The 26442-nt window shown below is 41.8% G+C and overlaps 2 protein-coding genes across 3 annotated transcripts in view; both read left to right on the top strand.

Annotated features, from left to right (window-relative positions):
• The first annotated feature begins 636 nt into the window (after positions 1–636).
• wdr91 (WD repeat domain 91) lies at positions 637–25842 on the top strand. Of its 2 annotated transcripts, none has more exons than XM_083983758.1 (18): positions 637–834; positions 3831–3959; positions 4066–4245; positions 5841–6048; positions 6215–6297; positions 7423–7532; positions 12256–12427; positions 14081–14278; positions 16014–16213; positions 17016–17070; positions 17192–17287; positions 18172–18266; positions 19108–19261; positions 20639–20747; positions 21056–21168; positions 24200–24307; positions 24563–24652; positions 25529–25842. In XM_083983758.1, the coding sequence occupies exons 2-18, from the start codon at positions 3837–3839 to the stop codon at positions 25691–25693; spliced, it is 2259 nt and encodes a 752-aa protein (XP_083839884.1). In that variant the 5' UTR covers positions 637–834; positions 3831–3836; the 3' UTR covers positions 25694–25842. The 2 variants fall into 2 exon arrangements, with proteins under 2 accessions (XP_083839884.1, XP_083839883.1); XM_083983757.1 differs by having other exon boundaries at positions 648–844; positions 3823–3959.
• The window catches only part of thap1 (THAP domain containing, apoptosis associated protein 1), a 38073-nt gene continuing 16624 nt past the window's right edge, over positions 4994–26442 (top strand). The window contains exon 1 of the mRNA XM_083983813.1: positions 4994–4997. The gene's annotated coding sequence lies outside the window, so the exon portion shown is untranslated. The remainder of the gene's footprint in view (positions 4998–26442) is intronic.

The following is a 26442-nucleotide window of genomic DNA, read 5'->3' as shown; positions in this document are numbered from 1 at the left end:
CTACAATTTTACATTGATTTGAGTGTGTTTGATGAATTATTACTGTCATGTAGAATATTAGTCGAGTTTTTAATTATCTAAAAAAATATATATATAAAATAAAAAATAAAAAATCTACACATTTTTGGTTGCAGGCTGGTAAATTAGCCTGTAAATGAAGTCAGATTCTGGAAGAACGAAAAAAAAATAGCGTAGGCTAGTGTTAAAATAAAAAACAAACTAACAAAAACCCAACAGCAGGCTACATTTTGGCTTTAGATTCAGATTCATGATTTATTTATTGTGATTATTTTTATATAGGTAGGCTATATGATTTAAGTTATTACATTAATTTTGTCCAGAGTGGGCTCAAATTCAATTTTCTTTTCTGTACACCTTTAAGTTTGGTTATTGCTCTGTTTCTGAATCTATTTGTATCAATGACATCATTTGGTGTAGGCCTATTTGTTTACAGTAACAGTCTCACCCTCCTGTAGAACTTTTCTTTTTTTTTTTACTTAGTAGCCTAACATTGGCACCTTCTTTTTACAGTCTATGATTGGCACTGACTGGATGTTTTTACAGTCTATGGTGAAAACAGACGGGGCGCTGTGTGGTCGCTGCGACGCTGCTACGTCACATGACATGAGCTCGTCACATGACTGTCATGAGGAAAACACAACAGGAAGAGAGACCGCTCTTTGTTGTTGTTGTACATACTTTACATTGGACTTGATTCAGACGGTGAGCGAGCAGCTGCAGCTCTCCCCGGCTCTCTACAACCTCCACCGTGTCTCCGCCGGTTAGAAGCTGACCGTCCCTGCGGCACCGAGCCACCTGAACCGGGGACTGGCCGTCCACAGAGGTAGGTAGTAGCCTAGGTACGGTGAGAGCCGCGATGGAGGAGCACGGTGAGCCGCGTATTCACCACCGAATGTGATTCACGTCCGTTATTACAACACGGGAGACAGAGACAGGTCGGTACAGACTGTGACAAAAACACCACGGCGGGAAATAACGAGCAACCGGCGGTTTGTGTCACGTCATATTTAACACAAGTAGCGGAAATGCGAACTCACTGACGACGACGACACGAATGTTTGGTGTTAACTGAGGTGTCACCGTCAACTCCGTGCAGTAGGTTTAGTAGAAAGCTTCAGCTAAGTAACCCTCACAACAAAATTCAGTAAGTCATTAAATGCCACATGAAACGTTCAAACACCTCTGCTAAAACCGTGTTGTCGACACTAAAACAGCAGAAACACAACCTGTGCAAGAACAACTGTAACATCAGTGCAAGCACAATATTACATTTAAAATTGCATTACTGTGCACAAAATTAAAGGTGCATATTGTTATGTAACTGATATAAGTTCCGCAAAAAACGTGCTATGGGCCTGCAGTACGGTAGGTGCATTGGGGTATAGGACCTATTAGCTATAGATAGCCTACATAGTTGTAGTGCAGCTGCAACAGATTCAGTGTCAGAACTTTGAATGTTCTACTTGTGGATGACGTCACCCACTGTGACTGCTGGCATCACAGTGTTTAGTCTTGAGGGGAAAAAAAAGAGTTTAGTCTTGAGGGTCAATGTTGACAAGACCAGATCCATTTGAGATTATTCCCATCATTTCCCATGGTGCCTCAAATTTTACTTATTTTCATTATTTTATATAGGCTACTTGAGTTACTGAGATTGTCATGTTCTGCCCCACAAATGACCTTTTAGACTATGATTTCCTGTTTTATTTTGAAATGATCTTCCTTGTGTCCAATTCCATTCTGTCCATTCTGCAATTCTGTCTGCCTCACATCAAATGATTCACAGTTTCCGCCATACTCACTATCATTTTGCTGCAGGAGCAAGTGCCATCAAATGGTACATCTGCAATTGCCAAAACCATAAAGTTAGGATAATATTTAACATGTTTGAAGAAAAGCAGTCAGACAGTGAGGTGAACCTGCAACTCTAGCAAAACTTCAGATTTTTATTCCAACACTGGAAATGTATCTGTCACAGTGAAATTACTTGAAGTTGTTTGGTGTGAGGCCGACAAACCAGTCACCAGCCATATTCTTAAAGGGATAGTTCAGCTTTTTTGAAGTAGGGTTGTATGAGCTACAAATGCCCATTAAAGGACACTACTAGATGCAGTAGGAAGATGCATCACGCTGCACCGAGACACAGTAGTACACTGTTGTCAATGAGGGATGAAATCTATTACTGTCCTCATGGATCTCTGGACATGCAGGGCTTCAGAAAATCCTTAGATGCATTCAGTTTTGTATAGATTTAGCTGTAAAGGGATTAATTCACCATCAGTCTACACTTAAAACAAGGTTTTATAGAAATATTGTCAATTTACTAAAAATCAACAGCTGGGTTCTCTCATTTACTTCATGCTTTGATGTGACTCCAGACTTTGATCTGATTTATCTGTTTGCTTTGACTTTCCTTGATGTGAGTCTTGACTAGAGTAGTGTGGAAAACTCAATCAACATGGTTTGGATCTTTAATTCAGTACAAACCCCTCTGGCAGGGATTAAGTTGTGACTGAGTCCTTTCACACCAACCGCAAATGTTATGTCTACGGCTGACCCGATTATCATATTTTGATAATCGAAGCTTCGCGGACATAAAATCGATTTTAATCGAAGCTGGGGTGCGCGATTGTAACGTCTGACGGGGGGCGAGCGGAAATAATGTAAGTAATGGCAAACAAACACTGCATATCTCCAAAATCAGGCAGGTTTCCAGGATGCCAAGTAGCCTCCTCATTTTAATGTAGAACCGGTGTCAAAAAGGGAAAAAAAATAATCGATCACGGACTTTCATGATCGATTACCATGGCAACGAACGAAGCTTCGAATTTTTTGGGTCAGCCTTAGTTATGTCGCGAAAATGTGAGGTAATTTTTTTCTGCAGCGAGGCTGATTTTTCTGAGCTTTCGCCGGGCGAATAAACGCATCAGCCAATCATGTAGCGTGAAAAGGAGGTACGTCACAATCCCCACGTCACAACACCATCACAACAATGTAAACAACCTGTGTCTCTTTAAGCAATAGTGTCTTTGCTCTGACCACCTTCTCACTATCTCTTTTTATATACAGTCTACCTGGTCTTGTTTAACAAGGGACACAAACTTTACAAAGAGTCTAATCTTTGTATGACTGAATTATTCTGCATAAGACCCTGACTAATACTCATAGTAATGCTGCATTAGCATCAAAACAAAGTAGACTAAATAAAAAAATGATAGTACATACGTAGTCTAAGAAAAAAAGTGGAAAAGTCAGGGGCCCACTTTAGTATTCTTTAAGGGGGCCCAGAATTCCTAGCAACGGCCCTGCAGATATGGATCAGATATTGAGCAGACAGTGAGCTGCTGTGTTGGATAAAGTGAAGTTGGTAACAAGACCACAGTGGCACAGTGGGTGTTGTATGTGCGGGATAATTAACAAGTAGCTGTGTTGAACGGATTTAAGACCTGTCATGGAGGTGAAGAACCACCCGACGGCGCAAAGCAAAACTTTGGTTTATAATCGTCGCACATTCGCATAATCGCCGCCGGTGTGAATGGTTTTATTGCAAAATATTCACCGCCGAATATTTTGCATCGTGTCGTTTATTTCCCACGTCCCCGGTGTGAAAAGGCCTTGATGTGATCAGGGCAGTTTGCCACAGGTGGACTTCAGTCAAGATCCACACACCTATCAAAGAAAATCAAAGTAAATAGATTCACCAGAGCAGATTCTGGAGCAAAGGTTCTGAACACTAGTAGATAATCTGAGAACTGATTGGTTGAAAAACTATATCATCTGTTTCTATATTGTGCCTTGCAGGGTCAGAGGTCACCATGGGGTCAGCTGTGGAGAGGACAGACGAACACGTGAGGGAGTATCTGGTCTACCGAGGCTTTACCAGCACGCTGAAACACTTGGACAGCGAGATCAAAGTGGACAAGGAGAAAGGCTTCAGGGTACTGACGACCACAGAGGACAACATGGTCTCCATGGTTGTTCTCTCTAATCAAAGACCAGCATGTTTTAGAGGCAGGTTCTTTTCAAACGTTCCTCTCTCTGCAGGTGGATAAGATCATCGACCAGCTGCAGCACTTCATCCAGAACTTCGACCTGTACGGTCTGAAGGAGTACTGGCTCTACCTGGACAGACGTCTGTTCTGCAGACTGGAGGACATCTACAGATCCACCGTCAACAAGCTGAGGACCAGCCTGTACAGATACTACGTCATCAACACCATTCAGGTACCATCCAGTGGAGGACTGAAACAGATGGTACTGCTGTTAGAACTAAGGATGTGCACGGTTACCCGAGTACCCGGGTACCCGAGTAGGCAATCTGCTATCCGGTTATGAATTTATTATCCGGTTAAAGGGACAACGAGGAGTTTTGGAAAAGCAAAGTGTTTTCACACTACATTTATGAGCCTCCGCGCACCGTGAAATTCTTTGACCGGTGCAAGACAGACTCATGTTTTCATTCATTAAGAATTAAAGTCAGAGGTTGGAAGACGATCACATACTTTCGTAGTTCCGACCATAAAGAGCGATTCGGCGACGTTATTCTCATGACTCGCCATGAAACCGAAAGTAAAGAAACGCTGGTCGGCTCGCCCAGCATTTCCACCACCACTAATAATAACAAAATAATGATAGAGACAAAACGATATATTTATCGAAAAAGGGCCCATTAACAAGTGTGGGTAACGTAGATTCATCCACATTAATGTGAGACTTTTTTATAACCAAATAGAAACTCCTCGTTGTCCCTTTAACCTAGGTTTTAAAAAACGGCACGTTAGAGCGCAGTCTAGTGTCGGATCAAACTTCATTATCATGCCATGGTTCGGCTTTTTGTAGTGTTAAACAGTTTCGGATCCAAGGGGGCAGTTGTCGGTCTGAGAAGTGAAGCTCACTTCCGCGTTCAAAAAGCTGCAATCCCCCCGGCTGTCGCTGGGGGCTGGCTCCAGAAGGGAGCAACTCCAATCGAGCCCCATGTTAAAATAGCCGATTTTACAGCTTAAAAAAACATATTTACAGCCTGGTACATTTCATTTTTTTGGTCTCAACCGATAGTTTCTACCCCCGCACACACTCTGAGGGGGGTGAATTTTTTTTAAACTCTACCGTTTTACTGTTATTAGGTTTAAAGTTCTGGCCAATTAGGGAGCAGAACCGTTGAGTGACAGGTCCGGCGACCGCTGCTACGAGGCCAGTGGGCGGGCTCTCGGCCGGCCAACCGCCGCACCGCTCCAAATATGGCAAGTAGAATCCAACATGGCGCGGCTCAAACCCCCGTAGTAGCGGCACAAAACAGACTCCTCCAAACCAATGGGTGACGTCACGGACGCTACGTCCATTCTTTTTACAGTCTATGTTCGGATCAAGCAACGTGATTTTCTGCTGTGTAAAAGCGTTTTGGGATCGAGCCTCAGACTTTCAAACCTTTTACAATAATCTGTGGTGGTTCCCTCGGTGTACGCCGTCGGGAGGGAGACGACAGGTGTCATCAAGTCTGTTAGAAAATATGCTTTCAGTTTACAAACATTCTGAAACCTTCCCAGTTATTTCCTGAAACGATGCGAGGCAGAGAGGAGCGTAGGCACTAAAATGTAGTGTGGACTAATGAATAAAGGTACTTTAAGAATAAGCACCGCTAATGATATAAAAAAAAGTTTTCTCCTCCGAGGCAGCCGCGGCATAAATGTGTTTTTTATTACAGTATTCGGTTACCCGGTTACGACAAGGTTAGGATACTCGGTTAGAAAATTATTCGAAATGCCCATCCCTAGTTAGAACAGCTGTGGTAAAACCTTTCCTCCATCCTCCCCTCTCTCCAGAAAGGAAACCTGGAGAAGACTCAGGAGTTCTTCCAGAGGCAGGCGATGGAGCTGCAGGGTCAGGCCGAATGGCGCGATTGGTTTATCCTGCCGTTCATCCCCACCCCCGAGCAGAACCCCGCCTTCTCTCCGTACTTCTCCCGCCAGTGGGCCGACACCTTCCTGGTTTCTCTCCACAACTTCCTGTCAGTGCTCTTCCAGTGTATGCATATCCTTCACTTGTGGAGTTTACGTACAAGAACACAGCTGAATGTCACAGTGAAGGTGCTGTAATGCATGTCTGGAACTCTAGAGAATATGATGCTGGTCCACTGTGTGTGTTGTTTCATTTCAACCCTGCCTCTGCTGGTTTCCAGTCTTTAACTGTTTTCCACCTCAGCCTGTCCTGTTGAGTTTCGATGCAGAAGTCCAGAAGACGACGAGTCTGACGGAGGAGAATGAACAACTCCGACAGCTGGTGAGAAGAAAAAAAATGTTGCAGTGGTTTTGTTCCTGTGTTTTTATTAAAAGCTCTGAAAAGTGCCACCAAAAGAGGCAACACCTGACAGGCCAACCAATCATGGTGAAACCTTACCACTCACTCACTCACTCACTCACTCACTCACTCACTCACTCACTCACTCACTCACTCACTCACTCACTCACTCACTCACTCACTCACTCTGTTAGCTGTTAAGCTAAAAAAACTATTTAAGAAGTTGCATGATATTTGTAAAAAGTCAAACCTTTAGTGCCTAAAACTAATAGAGCTTGTAAGTTATTGCATAGAAAACAACAATAATCATTAGATATAAATAAATAAAAAATCAGTTGCATTCATTTCTAATGGCTCTATCTGCAGCTTTCCATAGTCATTTCTAATTAGGGATGCACATGATTAACCATTAACTACTATCAAGAACTTTGACTAATTAATATCGATTTTTTTAACTTCTATGTGTCAACTTATGGGGGCTTGACGACACGTGCAGACAACACTCGTGCCTTCAGTCATATCAGTCATTCGTTTCTCAGCAGGAAGTTAGACGTATGTGACAGTTATGCAGCGCAGTCCAGTGTCAGACGGTCAGACGACAAACGTAAAGGGACGTCTGCGTGTGCATCACCTCTAACAACGGCACTGCTAGAAAAAAAGAAAAGAAAAAAAGTACGGTACTGTGTTCTCCAGCGTTCCCCAGTGTTCACCTGCAGCTCCACAGAGGAGCTGTCAGAGGAACTCTGCTGTGTGCTGTGTGTTTCATAACGGCAAGAAAAAAAAAGCACATTGTCGATCACCCTCTCAATTGACAACAGAGGATCAGTTTGCTGGTGCTTATTAACAAGTGGGACAAGGACTTGCGCTCGCGGCCCCCTGATAGACGTGCACTAACAGTGCATTGTGGGATTTGTAGTTTTAGTGGTACTTGCAACATACCGGCGGGCCATAATTAGATATTATTATGCGGGCCGAAGATAATTGGACATAATTAAGCACTCACGGGCCACATAAAATGATCTGGCCCGCAGGCCTTGAGTTTGACACATGTGCTTTAGTGGATGGACGGATGATATTGACCCCTCTGTCTTGTCCCCTCCCGTCCAGCTGTTTGCCCTGCAGACCGAGAGTCGGGACCAGAGAGACACAGATGAAATGGTCCACCACAAACTGCCTGCCTATGTTCAGAACATGGACCGACTGGGAGACACTGAGCTGTGAGACACTAACATCATTGTCTTTACTTATGACTGACTACAACAAAGATGGCTGCCATTCTGTTCATTTTTTTTTTTATTTACATGTTTGTTGTGTCGAGTCTTTACAAGACAGCCAACAACATCTGCTTTTAACCAAAGTTATTTATTGGACTGAAAGTTCACAACGGACTCCCTCTGTGCACCCCACATGGAAATGTTATTTACCTTATACTTTGAAAACAAGTAGTGTGTCACAATGATCGTCAGGTATGTGATTTCTGTTTTCCGAGTTAAAGCACTTACATCACAGACTTTGTTGTGTTGGCCATTACAGATGGCAGCTATCTTCCATCCTCTATCAAAGTAGTCTTTTAACTTTCTTTTAACATTTCTGTCTGCCTTGCAGTTTATTGCTTTCCTTCCTGGTAGTTAGTTAAAGGTAAAGTAGGTTTTTGTTGTTTGTTTTTTACCACCAATCAAAGAACCCGCACATTTCTGATGTAAGTGTTTCAGTGTGCTCGCCTCTTTTTTCAATTTGACCTCACTGCCTTGACTGACTGCATTTGTTTTCCTGGTATTTTATTTGAAACGTCAATTGTGGTTTGGAATCAAACCTTTTTCTTAGCTGATTTTAGAGCGGGGGACAACCACCTGCTGAACGATGGTTGGTAATGTTACAGTGATCATTTGAGTTCAGAGTTGTATGTCTGAATTTTCAGAACAAGGTAACCGTGCAATAAGAATTCATTGTTAAATGAAGATCCATGCTGTTCTGTAGAACATAGTAAGAAGAATAGAGAGTTAGATTTTGATGATGAGGGACGGGACAAATGTGAGGTTTTTTTTTTTTTTTTTAGATTTTAACAGGTTGTTGTTGAGAAACCTCGTATCTTTATCCCACAGTCACTTTTGGAAGAATGAATCAGGCACTTTGAAGCAGATAAAACTGTAGATTTATTATGTGTTCATTCGTATAAAATATATATTTAAAAGGCTTTTAACTAACTTATTGTTAATGGTATTATATTTATGCTGTTACGTACTGTGTGCTGTGATGCAGTTGATGTTGCCAAATAAACAATTCACCTGATGAATTGTTGTTTCTTGTCAGTTCGATCCATTTAAAAAAAAAAAATACCACTGTAAACTGGGTTGTCTGAAATCTAGATTCCAGTAAATACCAGTGTAGTAATGCTAAAAGTGGTTTTAGTTTAAAGTGCAGCAATTTTACTTACTTTTCAGTGCTTTCTTAAAGGGATAGTTCAACATTTTGGCAAATTGGCCCATTGTCATAATCCTTGTAGTCTTAGCAGTAGGTTCATTACATTTAGTTGTTGGTGCAAGCTGTTTTTAGAACGGCGGAGCAGAGCTGTGAGCTGCTCAGAGCTACTCTACGGAGGCTAATGGAATTTCTTGGTTTCTCTCATCAAACTCATCAAATACACAATCCAACAACTCCACAACGCTCTGGTGGACAAGTTGTGACCTGCACATTCACCACGCAATGAAATAATAATGGAACGTTACCAGACAGAGTTGTTTTAGAGGTAAATTCATGCAAAACCGCTGATGCATGTTCCTGTCGGGGGCAGTTTTTCGACAAGCAGTCTCTGCATTTGCCTCGAAAACAACTCTGTCTGGTAACGTTCTGTTATTATCTCATAGCGTGGTGAATGTGCAGGTCACAACTTGTCCACCAGAGTGTTTTGGAGTTGTTGGATTGTGTATTTGATGAGTTTGATGAGGGAAACCAAGAAATCCCATTAACCTCCGTAGCGTAGCTCTAAGCAGCTCGCCGCTCTGCTCCGCCGTTCTAAAAACAGCTTGCACCGACAATTAAAGGTAACAAACCTACTGCTAAAACTATAGTGATTATGGCAATGGGCCAATTTGCCAAAATGTTGAACATGCAAAACAAACAAGGATAAAAAATTACAATAATTTTGACTATGTATCCTCATTTGGTACCCTTATTGTGTTATAATCAGTTATTTAGCTTATTGTCCTTAAATCCACCTTCATTTGTTTGAAGGGGCTTTCACACCGACCTTGTTTGGTTTGATCCGAGCTAAATTTACGGGCGTGAAAGCTCCTCCAGGTCTTTAGTCCAGACCAAAGCCCTGAAATGTGGCCCGACCAAAAGATGTGGTCTTAGTCCGGATCAAACTAAAGCAATGCCAAGTGGACAGGATGTCAGAATGTCATAACAAGTTCTTTTGTGCGCTCGCATTAAAGCAGAGTGTAACCAGAACCAACTGGATCAAATGTAGACAATGTAGGAAAAACACCAACCTTGGTTCAGACTTTAAGGTGTGAAAACATCTTTCTTTTTAACAACTGAATCAATGTGTTTGCAGTGGAAACCTTTGATTTTTATGTGCACGGAAAACTCATGACACACTTAAATACAATGAGTTATATTATATAAGAGTTAGTTTTCATCTAATCATTCCCAGTTAGAGCCAAAACAAATGGAAATAAAGAAAAAATCCATTGCACATTGTGTTCCTTTGTTCCGGCTGAGGCGTTTTAAACCTTCTACATTGTCAGTCAGAGGAACAATACAGTAGTGTAGTCTGCAGGATACAAGGTTATCTACAGTCATTTTGGCATCTCTGGAGGTCTAAAGTGGTCCAGTTAATGGAGCTGTTTCTTAGATGGTAAAAACAGGACTGGATGAGCTTGCTAACGTCATCTACTATCCACACACTACTACAGCAGTGTGTCAGCCTGCTGTAATGTTCAGTGTAGGGCAATTATTTCTATCCAGAGAGAACTGTCTGGGCAGCAGTGTGAGCTGTGGTGATTATAATTGTACTCTGGGCAGAAAAGACCTGGGGGTTAATTTAATCTAATAATCTTTGAAGCTCTGTTGAAAGCCTGTTACACTTTCATCATGATAGTTGAGTAGAAATTCTAAAGCACAGGAGGACAAAGATACGGCATTAAAGAAACACATTTATATTGTATATCCTTTCTATCAGTATCAACTTACCATATAGAATTTAATATCATCAGCATAGCAGTTTAATTAGTACTGTTTGTGCTTTTAAATAATGACCCCAAGTTGTAACATGGGCAGATTGTTCTTCGAAGATTCTGTTTAAAGAGGCTTCAAAGTATCCTGGCCTTATATTGTATGTTTCCTATAGGAAATATTGGAAACACAATTATTTCCTTGTGAAGAAGCAACATAACCAGAAAATATACATCATACATATTTGAAATGAAATAAAATCATCTGGCAGCTTCCAAAGCAGCAGCATAAAACATGCAGGTTTTACTTCACAGGACTGGCACAATAGGAAATATTGTTAAGACAAGAAGAAGTGAAAACCGATACCTGAAAAAAAAAGAACAAATAAATCATATTGTTGGACCAATAGAAATGTTGTGCTACAAAGGCCATAATCCACAGGGTTCTTACGGATCCTTAAAAAGTCTTAAAAGGCATTATTATAATTAATCTAAAAACAAGGCCTTAATTGGCATTAAAATATCTTAAATCAATTTTTCAAAAGTCTTAAAAATTTTAACACATGATAAGTGGGATTTTATGGTTGTAATTAGTCTCAAATCTGAAAATAATTGGTAACATTCCGACATAGAGAAGTTAGTGGCGGCCGTCAACGCTAAATCTCTCACCGCCACCAGCTCCCGAGTCAGTGTTTTTTTTTTATTTCCGGACTTTTTATGCATTTATTTTGAAAGGACAGCTGGAAAGAGACACAATCCAATGTTCATGTAGCAGCCACTTTACCTTGGAAGTGGGTAAAATTGTCCCTAACCCTATGTAATTGATGTGGTGTTTTTTTTTCTTTTTTCTGCATTTGTGTTTATCATGAAGTCGGTCTTAAATTTAATTTCAAGTGGCTTTAAAAAAGTCTTAAAAAGTCTTAAATTTAACTTGGCTTAAGCTGTAGGAACCCTGATCCATCAAGCTGAACGAAATGAAGGATTGTTTAAGGCTAAGTGACATCATACCTGTAAGTTATTAAAGCTTTTGCTGTCTCAGCACTCAGGGATGCCAAAAACCAAGACCACCAGAGTATCTGTGGAGGGGAAGTAGAGATGTGGATCAACTTGCAGCAAAGGACATGCTTTGTACTTGACACTTTCACTTCTGAGTACCAGTAGTTGTGTCAGTAGAATCGGTGGTTGTGCTTCCGTCTACATTTTATCTTCATTTTCATTTTACTGTGTGTAAAACACCAGGGTGGCCTCGCCAGGAAAACTTCAAACTGAAACATACAAGTTAAACATCCACTGAAACACCTGTACTACTGAAGAAGAAAAGGGGAACATCAGATTTTTTTTTCAATCTGCCCATTTTTTTTAGACCGTAAAATACTGGACGGTCTGTATTTGTCTGGCTGTGCTCTCTCTTCTGCTGGTTGTTCATTGTGACGAAACAACTAATGTTCAGAAAACTGTATTAGTGCCACATTCTGATGGAAAGCTGGCTAATGACGAGGCGAATGGACAAGAGCAGGTCTGAAGCCTAAAGATTAGTTGCAAAATACAGACGAATTAGGTTTTTATACTTGATATTATGACATTCAAGTGTAGGACATTCACATACAGTAAGCATTGCATTGCAAAAGGTAACACTCCATATCTTTGCCTTGTGGGTTTGTGGGTAGGATCTTGTCTTCATTACAGCTTGGATTTGTTTTGGTCTCATTTAGTAGTTTTGTGGTAAAACGTGTTCACCCTTGGTTCTTGCTTCCCCCCCTTTTAGGGACTTGGTGTCAAGCCAGCGAACAGTCAGCACCACCACCACTCCTTCCAGAAACTTCTTCTCCACATTCCTACCACAGGGCCGACGCACACCAGGGAAACCACCTCATCCTGCTGCAGGGTCTTCACCAAACCAAGGGGTGGTGAGCCGGAAGGACCCGCCAACTACTCAGGTGAAAAGAGTCAACTGAACTTCCCTGGAAGTTGATTGGACAGTTGGAAAAAACAGTTGTCAGATCAGCGGTCAGTGTTCTGGAGTGTGTTGTGTTGAAGTTAATGGGAAAATCCCCAACTTCTCTGTACAAATACAAAGTCAGGAAAAGTTCAGCGCTACGGATCATTTACTAGTCTGATGTGAAAGAGGATTTAGAACGTTACGTTACCATTGATCAATGACATCAGGAAGAGAAAATGAACGAGAAATTCTAAATCCGTGAGAACCGATGTACCCTATTCATTGGCTGGTCTGATTGAGCTATTTCTGTATGTGTCACATTATCACCAACAACACAACATTTTGCCTCCAGACGTTGTGGCTTTATAGCATTTATTTGAATGACTCCATGTAAAGATGGATGATCCGTCTCCACTTCCCTTCACAAAAATAAACCAAAAATAATCTGGAAACAGATGGCACCATGTTGCACTCCAAGGTATTTGGAGCCAGAGTCTGTACAGTAATGATCAGGGGTGGAGCCATGCTGTCGAGGTCCCGCCTATATGGCTTCTTCACTCAGTTGTTAGCCAATCATAGCTGTTGGTCATTGAAAACAATCTTAACTCTTGGAAAATACTTTTGATATGTTCTTTTGCTACTTAGGCTTATATTCTATCTGCTAGCATAAAGGGGGCGGGGCTAATGACCCGTGCAGCAGCCAGCCACCAGGGGGCGATCAAGATCTTTTGACTTAAAGGGATAGTAGCATTTTTTTAAAGTGGGGTTGTATGATCTACAAATAGCCCCTAAGTACTTTAATTGCAGTAGAAGACTCTCTGCACTCCTCCCGTTAGCAACGCCAGCCCATAGCCCTGCCCAGAGATTTACAACATACATTGTTGTGAACAGACCCAAAGAAACGGCCTATTTTTGCGGCCTAAAAGAGGTTTTACCTGAAAAAAATACACAGTTCCATTGTTCGCTATAATATAATTTTTTCCAGCAAAAACGCAGTTTTTATTTGGAGCTAACCAACTCACGTATCCCTCCGCCCAGGGTTAGTGCCCGCCGTTCAGCAGTTGGTTAGGTCCAAATAAAAACTGCATTTTTCCTGCACTTTGAGGGGCTGGAAAAAATTATATTATAGCAAACAATGGAACTGTGTTTTTTTTTCAGGTAAAACCTCTTTTAGGCTGCGAAAATAGGCCGTTTCTTTGGGTCTGTTCACAACACTGTATGTTGTAAATCTCTGGGCAGGGCTATGGGCTGGCGTTGCTAACGGGAGGAGTGTAGAGAGTCTTCTACTGCAATTAAAGTACTTAGGGGCTATTTGTAGATCATACAACCCCACTTTTAAAAAAAATGCTACTATCCCTTTAATGTTTAGGAGGCTATCATGTTCATCAGTCATTGGTGTTTCTATATACTGGTAAAGGACAATTCAGATTTTTCTGTTGTGTTTCTACATTGGCAAGGCAAGGCAAGGCAATTTTATTTGTATAGCCCGTTTTTACAAACAGTTTGTTTCAAAGGGCTTTACATGGCATCGTAACAACATCCTCTGTCCTTAGACCCTCACATCGACTGAGGAAAAACTCCATGGAAACCCTTTTTTTGATGGTCTCTTCACTCAGATCTTCTGTATTTAAAAGTAATTTGTCTTCCCCAGCCTGCAAAGTCAAAAGACACGGTCCAACCTAAGGAGGCGAAGCTTGTTGCCAGCCAGGCACCAAGCAGTGAATCTTCCATCTCTCAGTCCCAGCAGTCGACAAACCAGTCAACGAATCAGGTGTCACATCCCAGACACAAGAGAATCCAGGACCATGAGAAAGAGAGGAAGGAGCTTTTCTCTAAACCACCACAGCAGGTACCTGAAGAGGGATTCTGTTGACATTCAGCCATCAGACCTGTTTGGTGACTCAGTCTTATCCCTGTTTTGTTTAATTAAAATGATCGTTTGACATTTTGCAAAAGAATCCATTTTCTTGCCAAGAGCTGGACAAGAAGATAAAATGCCACTCTTAGAAAAGAATGCTAATGCTAAAGGCTTTGTGTCTGAGGCTACACTGTAGGTTACACTATAGCGAATGTGTGTAGCGACAATAACTTGGGGAGAATACGTCAGTCCGACCGCCCAAAAGTCCGACTGCCCATTTCTCTGACTAACCATTAATGGGACTTATTCTAGGGTTATGGTTACTTAAAGGACAATTCCAGGCAAATTCAACTCGGGGGTGTATGTTCCTATCATTTTAGGTCTAAAAGAAGGAATCTGAAGATTTTCACTTTAATGTCTCCTGTTTTGCGGTAGTTGTGTCTGTCCCCGCATCGCCACGGCAGCAATCAATGGGAGCGGATGCAAGTTCCGCTGCTTAGGCTGTTTACATCCCTCAAAGCCGCAATGTTTTTCCACAGACAGCGTCAGATGGCCACTCAAACATGCACCCAGAAGTTTTTTTTACTTGAAGCAAGTAAAGAGTTGATATTCCTGTGTTTATGACACAAACGGTAGCTCCCACTGCACCTGAACACACCGAGCACGGCAACTTGGGTCTCGCGCGAGACTCTGGGAGACTTTGAATTAGATCTAGTTTTACAAACATGTCGGCTTGCTTGAAGTAAATAAACATCTCGGTGCATGTTTGAAAAATGTGGGAAAAATTGCGGCTTTGAGGGATGTAAACAGCCTAAGCAGCGGAACTTGCATCCGCTCCCATTCATTGCTGCCGTGGCGATGCGGGGACAGACACAACTACTGCAAAACAGGAGCAATTAAACTGAAAATCTTCAGATTCCTTCTTTTAGACCTAAAATGATAGGAAAATACACCCCCGAGTTGAATTCGCCTGGAATTGTCCTTTAAGTCGGAGAAATGGGAGGTTGGACTAATGGATGGAAAAATATAGAAATGTATGGTCGGAGAAATGGGAAGTCAGACAGACGCCATGCAGCCCAATAACTTTGAAGGCCTTATGGGGACTTATGCTGCGTTCGAGACAAGTCGAAACACTGATCTTTCCCAGTTTAAAACTCAACAGAATAACTATCTTAAAAATAACGTTGTAATACTTTTTGGCATTTTAATGCATTTTAATTGATGATGATGACGTTGACGGTGTGCCTCTGCACAGAGGCAGATTGTTGTGTGACGTCAGACAACTGATTCTGGGCGAAGTCGGGGTAGATTTTTTCTGCGACTTCGCCAAGTCTTGAGGTGGCGTTCGATTGCACTTCTTCAAGTCGGAGATCGGAGAGATCCGAGTTCCGACTTGCAGCATTAATAGATCTTTGCTGACATCTTGGAAGAAACAGGAAGTAACTCGTGTCATTCACTGTTGTTGTTGTGTTTTTTCTAGTATTCTTATTGGCTAGCATGGCTTCTCGTTACACTGCTACCTATAGGGTTGACATGCTCATAGTCGCTCTTAATGGCATATTCATGAATCAGGTTTGTGCAAATGAAGAGGTTTTTTTTTTTTAAACAATCTGGTGTGAACAATGTTATTTTTGAAATCACAGAGGGGGAAATTTAGTTTTGTGGCTCAAATACCCAGTTATGCGTATGTGTGGCCTAACTGTATGCTTCCATGTGTTGCCCTCAGACACCAGAGAAGAAGGGCGAGCCTGGAGAGGGGGAGCCTCCTGCAGAGTGCTACAGTGAACCTCCTGAATCTGCCTCCTCCAGCAGCAGCAGGAGCTGTGGAGGAGGAGCAGAGGGGGGAGGTCTGTCTGCAGAACAGCCCTTCATCAAACTCAGCCAGGAGGAATACGGAGAGCACCACTCCTCCATCATGCACTGCAGGTCTGTCAGCAGCACTCCCACTGACCGACCTCACTTATTTATCTGAGAGAATCCAGATGTTGAAGGACAATTCCGGGCAAATTCAACTCGGGATGTATTTTCTTAACATTATAGGTCTAAAAGAAGGAATCTGAAGATTTTCAGTTTAATGTCTCCTGTTTTGCGGTAGTTGTGTCTGTCCCCGCATCACCACGGCAGCAATGAATGGGAGCAGATGCAAGTTCCGCTGCTTAGGCTGTTTACATCCCTCAAAGCCGCAATGTTTTTCCACAGACAGCGTCAGGTAGTTACTCAAACATGCGCCGAGAAGTTTTTTTTTACTTGAAGCAAGTCAAGAGTTGATATTCCTGTGTTTATGACACAAACGGGAGCTTTCCCACTGCACCTGAACACACCGAGCATGGCAACTTGGGTCTCCGGGAGACTCCGCCAGACTTTGAATTAGATCTAGTTTTACAAACATGTCAGCTTGCTTGAAGTAAATAAAATTCTGGGTGCATGTTTGAGTCGCCATCTGACGCTGTCTGTGGAAAAAAAATTGCGGCTTTGAGGGATGTAAACAGCCTAAGCAGCGGAACTTACATCCACTCCCATTCATTGCTGCCGTGGCGATGCGGGGACAGACACAACTACCGTAAAACAGGAGCAATTAAACAGAAAATCTTCAGATTCATTCTTTTAGACCTAAAATGATAGGAAAATACACCCCCGAGTTGAATTCGCTTGGAATTGTCCTTTAAGTACAGCTGGACCTGAGTGAACCTGTGGTAGCAAAACAAAAACTGATCTTCTTCTCTTTCAGGGTTGACTGTTCTGGTCGCCGGGTTGCCAGTTTGGATGTAGATGGAGTTGTAAAGGTGAATCTCTTATCATTTTCTGATCAGGTTACATGGACATAGGAAAAAAAAAATACAACAAATGCATGTTCAACTAACTTAAACATACGTTAAAGTCTTCCTCCTCCTTTATCTTCATCAGGTGTGGTCATTCAACCCCATCATACAGACTAAAGCCACCATCATGTCCAAGTCTCCTCTGCTGTCTCTGGAGTGGGCCACCAAACCTGACAGACTGGTAAGAACATGAAGTCAGTATATAGAGACAGTAAAGGTAGAACATGTGGACAAACCACTGGATGTATCTCATATAGTTTTCGATTTGCAGCAGAAGTTACACACCATGGTTTGTCAGTATCAGTCATGTTTCTATTTATATATAAGGGGTAGAATAGTGCATGCACATCCTCTTTTATCTATTGCTGCATTTACATGATCACTTTTAGTCATTGATGAAATTCTTATCTTAGAGAATAACCTGATTAGTAAAGTGAGTGATTCTTCTGTTGTGTTATCAAGCATGATTTCAGTAGCATGCTTGAGCAAATCTTGTACCTTAGTATAAACATAAAAATCCAAGACAAAAAAACATATGCAATACAATGTAGAACTGGATGTGTAAACACAAAGTAAATCACAGGGTAAAAATATTGGTCCAGTCTCAGTTGGCAAATTTGAAATATTCTTTTTTTTTCATATATATTTTTTAGGGGCTTTTTGCCTTTAATGGACAAGATAGTTCAAAGAGAGACAGGAAATATTCTGAACTACCCTGTCACAGACACCTGAAAGTTTCTGTGACGTGTCCCACAGTCACATTGTGTGGAATTAGCTTCCATCATCAAGACCCTGCATGACCACATCTATTCAGAGTGGAGACTTGGGTAGTAGGTCATAGTGAGGGCCAGTATAAATCTCCAGTTAGGCTAATGAAAAAAAAAAAAAATCAAATTAAATTCCACTCTTTTTCTTTCTCTCTCCCTGTGTGTGTGTGTGTGTGTGTGTGTGTGTGTGTGTGTGTGTGTGTGTGTGTGTGTGTGTGTGTGTGTGTGTGTGTGTGTGTGTGTGTGTGTGTGTGTGTGTGTGTGTGTGTGTGTGTGTGTGTGTGTGTGTGTGTGTTAGTTGTTGCTAGGCAGTGGCGTTGGCACAGTGCGGCTGTATGATACCGATGCCAAGAAGAATCTTTATGAGATGAACATTGATGAAACTCACCCACGGTACTGTACAAAGTGACTGCACTGGATGTAGAACGGTCCAGTGGAGCTGATGATGGAAAACACACAGGCCCTTATTCTGTTTGTGCTTTATTCCAAGGGGGTTATGTTAGCACACACAGCTAATATTGCTTTATAAAATCATTTAAAGGGGACATATTATGGAAATATTACTTTTTGAAGGCTCTTTAACATATATTTGTGTGTTTGCCTTGTCTTCTGGCCCCCAAAATGTGAGAACTGACAAACAATCTGTAATTTCAGGCTCCCTACTTGAAATCCATGTGGTTTTACGAGCTGTTCCCTCAGTTGTCTTCCAGTCATGTAACTAGTTTTTGAATTTGCATAACCCCACCCCTACCTGGTACCAGTAGAAGGGGCGGGGCAAGCAGTGGTTCATTTGCATTTAAAGGGACAGGTACTGAAACCAGCCGTTGTGAACAGGGCTGTTTAGAGAGGATGAAAAGAGCTGTGATGTTTGATCCTTGGGGGATTTTGACCAAAGCATGTCACAGACATGTCTTTAAGACACCTGGGAACTATTTTAATTTGTGGGAAAGGGGCAGAATATGTCTCCTTTAAGTGGATTGTAGCAGTGGTTATTTTGGACATTTGCAGTCATCCTGCTAACAGTTTTCACCAAATGTTGCAGTGACAATCAATTGTGACATTTTGGATTTTGGTGCTGTCTGATGGCACTAGATAAAAAGTTAGAGCATCACTAGAGTTAATGCAATTCATCAGCAGGGAATATGGCAGGCAATACATTTCACTAACCAATCGAATTATATTGTTTGTTGAACTCCACAGTCAGATAATAATGTGTGTTTTCTCTGTCTCTCAGTATCTTATCTCTAGCCTGCAGTCCCAGCGGCTCATCCTTTGTGTGTTCGGCGGCGGCTCTTGGTCGATCTGGAAGTGCGGAGTCTGGCCCTCGACTTCCTATACCTGTGTCTGGACAGTTGCTGCTCTGGGACACCAAGACTGTCAAACAGCAGGTAGTTAAGCAGCTGGTTCAGTCATTCTTATTTAGCAAAGCAGGTACTTTGCAAAGAGTTGTGGTGTAAATGAGTCCCTCTCCACACCGGTATGGAGATCTATCATGCTGCTCTTGCTGTATACAGGACAGAGATGGCAAACACTGGTGTTTCTCAGTTACCATATGTTTGTCCTCGTTTTGCTTCTTGGTAAGTGGTTTAGGAACTCCGCTCGTCCTCTGATGACACCACAGCAGTGCCTTCCCTGACCAGACATCTGCTGATTGTAGTCTTGTGTTGTTTATTTTGCAATTTGTGTATCAGCAATGAGGCTGTTTTGCGGTCTCTCTGGGATCTAAGCCTGATGTATTGAATTTCTAATGAAGTGTGAGTCCATGCGCTGTCCTTAAGAAACCTTTAAAGTCTCATCATGGTTTGATGCTGAGACTCCAAACTATCATTTAGTTTGAAGCCCTTTTTCCACTGTCATGGTTGTACTTAAAGGGATAGTTCAACATTTTGGCAAATTGGCTCATTGCCATATTCTCTATAGTCATAGCAGTAGGTTCATAACCTTTAATTGTCGGTGCAAGTTATTTTCAGAACGGTGAAGCAGAGCCGTGAGCTGCTCAGAGCTACACTATGGAGGTTAATGGGATTTCTTGGTTTCCCTCATCAAACTCATCAAATACACAATCCAACAACTCCAAAATGTGACAGAGTTGTTTTAGAGGTAAATTCATGCAAAACAGCTGATGCGCGTTGCCTTCAGGGACAGTTTTTCAGCAAACAGTCTCTGCATTTGCCTCTAAAACAACTCTGTCTGGTAACGTTCTGTTATTATCTCATAGCGTGGTGAATGTGCAGGTCACAACTTGTCCACCAGAGCGTTTTGGAGTTGTTGGATTGTGTATTTGATGAGTTTGATGAGGGAAACCAAGAAATCCCATGAGCCTCCGTAGTGTAGCTCTGAGCAGCTCACGGCTCTGCTCCGCCATTCTAAAAACAGCTTGCACCGACAATTAAAGGTAACGAACCTACTGCTATGACTATAGAGATTATGGAAATGGGCCAATTTTCCAAAATGTTGAACTATCCCTTTAAGCGATGATCTGCCAGAAACCTGAGGAACAGTCCACCTGAGTGTCATGTGCATGTTTCAGGATCTGACCTGAGGAAACACCTCACTATAGGTACACAGAACTTCAGTCGGTCAATTTAATTACTGACCTAGAAATAGAATTTCAGACTTTTCCTCTTCTTGTGCTTTTAAATGTTTCCTTATCCTCAATCTTTATGATTGTTTCTTAGTTTATTTGAAAGTTTTAGCGATTTTTAATGTGATCAAAGACTGTATTTCCTATGTCTGTATTGTAATCGCTGTTCTCTGTCTCTCAGCTTCAGTTCTCTTTAGAACCTGAACCAGTAGCCATTAATTGCACGGCCTTCAACCACAACGGGAACCTGCTGGTGACCGGAGCTGCTGACGGAGTCATCAGACTGTTTGGTCAGTTTGTTTAATCTTCATCAGGGACACGGCCGAGTCCACATCTGTTTACTATATCAGATTAATCACTAATACATTGTGACAACAGATGGTCTGATACCAGAGCTCAAAGTAACAACGTGACAACACTTAGATTTGTGATGAACTAACTTCCCACAGAGTTTCATTCTGCACAGCAGAGTGGAATCAGGACTGAGTATTTGAATCAGTTCAGAGTTGTAGAGTGATGTGGAGTTGTGTACATGTCTTTCTGTAGCATTTCCACATGAACTGTTCAGCACTGAATCCTCCGTCTGTCTCTGGTGTAGATATGCAGCGCTATGAGAGCGCTATGAGCTGGAGAGCTCACGACGGAGAAGTCTACAGCGTGGAGTTCAGCTACGACGAAAACACCGTCTTCAGCATCGGAGAGGATGGGAAGGTGTGTGTGTATTTAAAATACATTATAAACAGAATGAAATGAAATGAAAAATATGTTTTAAAACTTGGACTGGAATGAGTGAACCTGTGTGTGTGGGTGTGTGTTACATTTACATTTCTATATTTAGCAGCTAAAGAGAAGTTCCTCAGTGGTTAGCACTGTGATCTGTGAGGAAGCCATGTTTTTCAGAGAGTGAGAGTTGGAGTAGGACAGAGAGAGAAAGTGGGTGGGGGCATTGGTGAATAAGTGATTTTTGTGATCTGTGGATGTGTTGCTCTTTTTTTCTTTTACCTTTATTTTACCAGGCAGGTTGCTTGAGATAAAAAAAAAGAAAATCTCTTTTCCAAGCAAGGCCTGGCCAAGAAGGCAGCAAACAAGATACATATACACAAAGAAGAAGGGACAACATGAGAGAGAGAAAATAAATAAATGAATAAACATCCAGAGCCCTGTGGAGGAGTTATGCCCTACAGTCCGGTGGGGGTATAAGGGGAAGAGAAGGATAAAGAGGGGGCTGGGTGTTGGAAGAGAAGGCTGTACCAGGGGATCCTGAGGAAAGAGAGTTCATATTAAAGGGATAGTTCACCCAAAAGTGAAATTTCACTCATTATCTAATCACCCTCATGTAGACTAAGGGCTGGGAGAAGTTTCAGAGTCCTCCGTGTCTTCTCTGAGTTACAGGGGGTCTCGGCGTAGCAGTGCATGTCCATATGACGGTTGCAAATGGATACCAACTGTCTTCGTAACAAAAAGACACACCAAAAAACATCCAAATACCTCCATGCTGCTCGTATGTAATGTCCGTCTTGTATTGAAGCCCCGAAATGCGAAATTGTCCCGAAAAAAATTAAATAAGTCTATATTTCAAGCTTGTTTTGTAGCAGAAGCTTCTCAAAGCTCCTCTTCCCGGTTCGTCAAATTTGGACGAGCTAGGAAGAGGACAGACCCTGGTTTGTCCAAATTTGACGAACCGGGAAGAGGAGCTTCGAGGAGCTTCCGCTACAAACAAGCTTGAAATATAGACATATTTAATTTTTTTCAGGACAATTTCGCATTTCGGGGCTTCAATACAAGACGGAAATTTAAATTTTGGGTGAACTATCCCTTTAAACGAAGAGAAGGAGGCAGAGAGGCTGGGTGGGGGCAGTCCTTCAAATGAGGTGTGGTCAGGTGCATTGTCAATGCCTTGCTATCTTGCAGCAAAACCTGCTCTGAAGTCAGTGGAGCAGTACTTCACTGTTATTTTACAGGGACATCATGGTGGCCAGGAGAGTTCAACACAGCAACTTAAAGGGATATTTCAACATCTTGGCAAATTGGCCCATTGTCATAATCCCTATAGTTTTAGGAGTAGGTTTGTTACCTTTAATTGTCGGTGCAAGCTGTTTTTAGATCGGCGGGGCAGAGATGTTAGCTCTGCATGGCCCGCAGTATTTCCGTCTTTCCCTCATTTAACTCATCAAATACACAATCCAACAACTCCAAAACGCTCTGGTGGACAAGTTATGACCTGCACATTCACCACGCTATGAAATAATAACACGTTACCAGACAGAGCTGTTTTTGAGGCAAATGCGTAACTAGAACTACATTCCAGATACGACTGCTTGGCAGAGTGACTTCAAAAGGGCAAGTAATTGACCCTTCGCCAACTCCTCCCACAAACGGCTATTGTCCAATCCTATGTTAGCAACCGTAACTATAGGCCTGGCAAGCTTTCCGCAGTGAGTCATTACGTTTGCTTTTGTGGACACATTTTGAGACTAGGACGAAAAACATTTGTTTGTAGAGAAGGATGTTGTTGCTGCTGCTGCTACTACGGCGGCGGCGGCAGCAGCAGCAGCAATATAGAGATGTTCAGATACGAGCCAACTTTTTTTTTCGACTTGAGCAAGTGTAAATATGGGGATAACCATATGTTCACCTCCGAAATGACAGCTGTACTTTTAGGGCTTTTACCTGGGCTTTCAGGCGAGGGATCCTCCAGGCAGGGACTGCTTTCACTGACTGATACAGCGGAGAAAAAAAACAGCAGCGAAAGCTGTATGTGGTTCACAATCGCCCAAAAACTTGCAGTTTGACAACGTTTCATGACCAGTGAGATGACCTAAGTCTTCGTGGGTTGATAGACGGTAAAATTACCGGCTCTTACTGCTGCTCTGTACATTGTCCAGTCGTGTCGTTGAACAGATGTTTTATCCTCCTGCGCGAGTCACGTCACTGAAAACTCTAAATGATCTTTGTGACTTCCTCTCTCTATTATCTCAGAACAGTTTATCCAGAAATTTGCTGATATTTCCTTTGAAATCGATACCAAATACTGCCAGGAGCATGGCTGGGAGTGAAAGCTTGCCCGCCGTAGCAACAGTAACCAAGGGGGCGGGGCTTACGCGAAGGGTCAATTCCAAGTGTTAGCTTCATGTGTCGTAATGTTACATAATTATACATTTTTATTTCATAGCGTGGTGAATGTGCAGGTCACAACTTGTCCACAAGAGCATTTTGGAGTTGTTGGATTGTGTATTTAGTTTGATGAGGGAAACGTAGTGCGCCTCCGTTGCATTATCTGAGCAGCTCACGTCTCTGCCCCGCTGATCTAGATAACAGCTTGCACCGACAATTAAAGGTAACAAACCTACTCCTAAGACTATAAGGATTATGGCAGTAGGCGAATTTGCCAAAATGTTGAAATATCCCTTTAAGAAAAAAACATGGAAATACTCAAACACACTGCAAATTCAAAACATCTGCATCAAATTGGCAGCACATTTGCAGTAAATACTCACAACAGCTGGATCATGTAATGGCTGCGTATCTGCATTGTAGCTGTGGTGAGAAAACCACAATGTGAGTGAATAATGGCACCAAAAGCATTGGTGTTGCCTCAGAGAGTGAGGGGGACAGAAATGACACTTTGACTCACAGTGGGAACTCTGTATCTGCCATATACTCAATGTGTGTGTGTGTGTGTGTGTGTGTGTGTGTGTGTGTGTGTGTGTGTGTGTGTGTGTGTGTGTGTGTGTGTGTTCAGTTCATCCAGTGGAACATCCATCGATGTGGGGTGAAGCAGTCAGAGCAGGTTTTACCTCAGGACGCCACCGGGCCCTTCGTACTGTCAGGTTACAGTGGATACAAACAGGTAAGTAGTGTTATGGAAATAGGTGCTCTACCTCACAGACAGCTTCACAGCTCATGTCTTATTTACTTCTTCTGACCAAGATAAATTTTGACTTGGTTTGGAATCATGTAGAAAATATTGAAGAAATAAAAACAGTGATTAGTCAGCATCTTTATCTGTATAGTACTATGTAATGTGGTAACAAGAAATAAATCCTGTAGTAGAAAATGAGGTGAGAGTATGAATAAATGGAATGACGCATCGACTTCTGTTCAGGTTCAAGTTCCTCGGGGTCGACTCTTTGCCTTCGACTCTGAAGGACAACATGTCCTCACCTGTTCCAGCTCAGGAGGCCTCATATACAGAGTAAGTACCCTTCATCTTCACCCTCATCATCAGTCCACCTCTCATACAGTCATGACAGTTATTATCAAAGCTTTTTCAATTATTATTTATGTATAGCTTTTATTTATATTTACACGTGGAAACTCTTATCTGAATATTTTAATTTATCATTACTATTAAAATCATATCAATGTCTGTGATGTTTCTTAGTCATTTACTTCATAGTTATTTAAAGGGATAGTTCACCCAAAATTCAAATTTCACTCATTATCTACTCACCCTCATGTCGACTAAGAGCTGTGAGAATTTTCAGAGTCCTCCGTGCCTTCTCTGAGTTATGGGGGGGCCGTGCAGCAGTATTTGTCCATATAATGGTTGTGAATGGATACCAACTTTCTTCGTCCAAAAGACACACCAAAAAACATCCAAATACCTCCATACTGCTCGTCTGTAATGTCCCTCTTGTATTGAAGCCGCAACATGAGAAATAGTTCTGAAAAAAATGAAATAAGTCTATATTTTAAGCTTGTTTGTAGCGGAAGCTCCCAGTGTCTCAGTTCACTGCTCTTCCTGTGTCAGTGCAAATCTCACGTGATTTCTTAAACCTCTTACAAGTCACAAGTCTAGTTGCTGTCAATTCAACTCTTATAAACATTATTATAACAGTAGTAACTAGCTTTATATGTAGTGTCTTTTTAGTGTCATTTATTTATTTATTTATCTATTTTACTCTTTTTATTTATAGAAAATTGTTTCTTAAGTTGTTGTGTTTAGTTTTTTTTTAATTATATTTGTTTTACTCAACAGTGTGTATGTTTTCTATATGAATTAAATTAATATTTTAATAGATTATTTTGATTGATTTATTTGCTAACCCCTGTCCTCTCCCTCTTCCAGTTGACCAATGGGGAACCAGCCCTGGAGAGTGTGCTGTCGCTGGGTGGCCACAAAGCTCCTGTAGTGACAGCTGACTGGTGCTCTGCAGTGGACTGTGGCACCTGCCTGACAGCCTCTATGGACGGGAAGATCAAACTGAGCACACTGCTGGCACAGAAGTCCTGAGGACCTGATGGAGGAAGCACGAGCGGTCAGAGGTTATCAGGCATTCACTTGTGCCACGAACTGAAGAAGACTATTCCTGAATCTTATATATCAACATTTTCATAATGTGATACAAACAGTGAAAACTCAGAAACCTGTTATAAATTCATATGCACATTAAAATTCCAGTAAAAGTTTGATCTTAGAGTCGGTTTTCTTTCTTTTGAGTGATATTTCAACATTTTGGCAAATTTGCTCATTGCCATAATCCCTATAGTCTTAGGTTTGTTACCTTTAATTGTCGTTGCAAGCTTTTTTTCGATCGGCAGGGCAGAGATACAGTACAAGCTGCTCAGCTAACGCTACGGAGGCATAAGGTATTTCCGTCTTTCCCCATCAAACTCATGAAACATGAAATGATAATGTATAATTATGTAACATTACGACATATGAAGCAAATACTCAGAGCTACTTGCACTTTTGAAGTCACTCTGCCCAGCAGCCGTGTCTGTGATGTGGTTCTAGTTACGCATTTTCCTCGAAAACTCAGTCTCGTAACGTTCGGTTATTATAAAACTATAGGGATTATGGCAATGGGATAATTTGCTAAAATATTAAAATATCCCTTTAAGCTGCATTCAGAACCTCTAAGCAGAAGAAGAGCTCCACAACAGTCTGACAGATTCACAGCCTAAACATAATTCCTCCCAGTGAAGTGGTTGTGATCATGTTACCAAGTAGCTGCTTACAGAGCAGTGGCGTTATCCCAC

The sequence above is a fragment of the Trachurus trachurus genome (genome assembly GCF_905171665.1).
Source record: "Trachurus trachurus genome assembly, chromosome: 12".
Lineage (NCBI taxonomy): Eukaryota > Metazoa > Chordata > Actinopteri > Carangiformes > Carangidae > Trachurus > Trachurus trachurus.
This window is presented reverse-complemented; position numbering and strand designations above follow the sequence as displayed.

Bases quoted from the DNA above. Each gene is read 5' to 3' on its own strand.
- wdr91 (XM_083983758.1), top strand. From the start codon at position 3,837: ATGGGGTCAGCTGTGGAGAGGACAGACGAACACGTGAGGGAGTATCTG. The intron at 3,960-4,065 runs GTACTGACGACC...CTCTCTCTGCAG, and splicing joins ACAAGGAGAAAGGCTTCAGG to GTGGATAAGATCATCGACCA. The intron at 14,279-16,013 runs GTACCTGAAGAG...TGTTGCCCTCAG, and splicing joins TCTCTAAACCACCACAGCAG to ACACCAGAGAAGAAGGGCGA.